Source organism: Apis dorsata, unplaced genomic scaffold (assembly GCF_000469605.1).
Source record: "Apis dorsata unplaced genomic scaffold, Apis dorsata 1.3 scaffold_29, whole genome shotgun sequence".
Classification (NCBI taxonomy): Eukaryota; Metazoa; Arthropoda; class Insecta; order Hymenoptera; family Apidae; genus Apis; species Apis dorsata.
Window position 1 is genome coordinate 158,142 of NW_006263331.1, and position 2,491 is coordinate 160,632.

The 2,491-nt window shown below is 25.3% G+C and overlaps 1 protein-coding gene across 6 annotated transcripts in view; it reads left to right on the top strand.

Moving 5' to 3' along the window:
- LOC102676668 (protein hu-li tai shao) overlaps positions 1–2,491 on the top strand; it is an 11,733-nt gene that overhangs the window by 8,282 nt on the left and 960 nt on the right. Inside the window, exons 12-14 of one of the 6 annotated variants that reach the window (XR_420653.1) lie at positions 777–844; positions 1,949–2,092; positions 2,377–2,414. Coding sequence is in view for 4 of the 6 variants with exons in the window: in XM_006608082.2 (XP_006608145.1) it covers positions 777–844; positions 1,949–2,077 (197 nt within the window). In the remaining 2 variants the exon portion in view is untranslated. Of the gene's footprint in view, positions 1–776; positions 845–1,814; positions 2,093–2,376; positions 2,415–2,491 lie in introns of those variants that run through there. The other 5 variants (XR_420654.1, XM_006608082.2, XM_006608083.2 and 2 more) reach the window with 5 other exon arrangements.

Sequence of the window (2,491 nt, forward strand, 5' to 3'; positions counted from 1 at the left end):
ATATAATATTTATTTTAATGAAGTTTATTGAAGTACATTACATTTTCTTTTATATTTATTCCTTCTTGTGATGAAACAATAACAAAATAACCATCATTTCTTTCTTGCATGTTATTACAAATTATAAGAAATTTTTTTTTCGTTTATTATTAAGATTTTTTTTTATTTATTTTAATTTTAATTTACATGAATTTGCAATGAGAAATATATATTGAATAAGATATGTTTAAGTAGAAAAAAGAGATAATTGAAATGATAAAATGATACATTAATTTATAAAAAAAAAAAAAGAGACAATTGAAATGATAAAATAGTACATTAATTTATATTTTATCTTCACAAAGTTTTTCGTTTAATTTATTTCCTATTGTTTACAGTTGTATTGTACATGTTATTCACGCTCTTAAATAGTTGTTTTTGCATATTTCCTTTGTGAGTCCTTTCTTTATTTTTTTTACTTTTCATTTGTATTGAATACATGTTTCATAAATAAATCAATTTCAAAAAAATAACAAGATACGAGAATCCCAATCAAACTATTTTAATATCCTTTGTAATATATATTTTAATGTTTGTCTCAATTGATTTTGTAACGTGACCTTTTACTTGAAACATTTGAAGAATGAACAAGAATCACATACTGCTTTTCATTTTTGAGGTAAGCGTATATTTGACTATTGATATTGATGATTTCTTGTTTATTTTTTTTTTCTTTTCGTTATATTCATGAATAAATTTTTTAAAGATACTATAATGTTTTGCATTTTGTGTTACAGGAGAAAATACCGTAAACGGCGATCACTCTGATGCTCATCACAGTACATTTTCTCAAAGTAGTAAAGAGGTTTGTTTTTTCATATTATTCTTATTAAATACTTATATATTGTCCTCGAGTTTTATTAGAAATATACAAAATACAGTATACATATCTTATTTAATTTTATTTTTCTTGTATAACTTATTAAGAAAACTTATAATAAAGCTCGAGGATTTAAATCTATATGTTATAACAAAATTCATATATATGTATATATATATACAGAATGAATTATGTTATTATTATATATGGTACAACTTTTATACGATTAATAACATTAAAAAAAACAATAAGAAAAAATGTTAAATTCTATGATATAATTTTCATGGAACTTCGATTTTCTCTCCAATGTAAAGTTATAATATAAAATAGTATAAATAATTGTATCTATTTTCTTTTTAACAATTGCGTAATTTAAAGTTCCTTTCTTCAAGATAATATTTTCAAGTTTAATTCGTTTCTTATAATAATAACAATTATTTTTCACTCATGTTTTATTCATGTTCAATTATTGATTCATTCTGTATATATAAAGCAATATTTCATAAAATGTTCAAATTACAATCCTTATCCTTTACTAAATATTTCTAACGAATTTAATTCGGATCTCTTTTTTATATGTAAGAAATGTTAGTTGGGAATTTTTCGTCTCAGAACAATCTTAAATTTCGTTTATAAATCATCATTTCACAATCTCATCCTCGGCTGTCAAATGAGTCGTAAGAATCATGCACAAATGCTGCTTTTTCATTAACTGTGATATATCATGCTATGAATTAAGGTAGTGCGCCTATAGTGTTCGCTTGCATGAATCTAAGGATGACCGATTATTATGGACATAATAAAGATCATGCAAAACGCTAAAGGGCGAAGGAAAAGAAAATGAGACACGCGTGCGCGTTTGTTTATATATATATATATATATATATATATATATATGTATGTATGTATGTATATGCATATAAATCCATTGACAGAATGACATATTATATTCAAGTAAAAGATCTTAGGAGAAAAGAACACGCGCGCGCGCGTGCGCGCTTATAGGGAGAAAGAAGGAGGAAGAGAATTGGCTACTTGCATGTGCATGCAGAAAGGTTTATGGTTACGGTTGGGACCTTCCGTGTTAAGGGTTCCGTGTCGCAGGATGTGAGCGTTAGCGAGGAGTCTCCGAAAAAGGAAAAAAAGAAGAAGAAAGGCCTTAGAACACCCTCTTTCCTAAAGAAGAAGAAAGAAAAGAAGAAGCCAGTCGAGGCGTAGGTAGTCCTAACTTTGGTACGTATATATGTTAAACATAATGGGATTGATCTTTCTCTAATATCCAATTTCTATATAATTCTCGATTACATATCAATTTTTTTTATTTTTTTATTTTTTTTCTTTTCCTCAATTATTGATTATAATTATATATCGATACGCGTTGATTACATAAGCAAAATTGATAAGATTGATAATAATTCACACGAGAAAAATTTAAAGATAAAAACTGTAAGTGTTAAAATTTCTTGATATTTATCTGAGTGATAATAACTACGCGATATATATATAGATAATTTCAGTATTTCGGAAATACTAAGAAGAAATACAAAGATAAAAGGTAGGAAATTTTTATCTCAGAAGGACTTTTTTTTTCTTTTTTTTTGTCTTTCTTTTTTTTTTTTTTTTTTTTTTTTT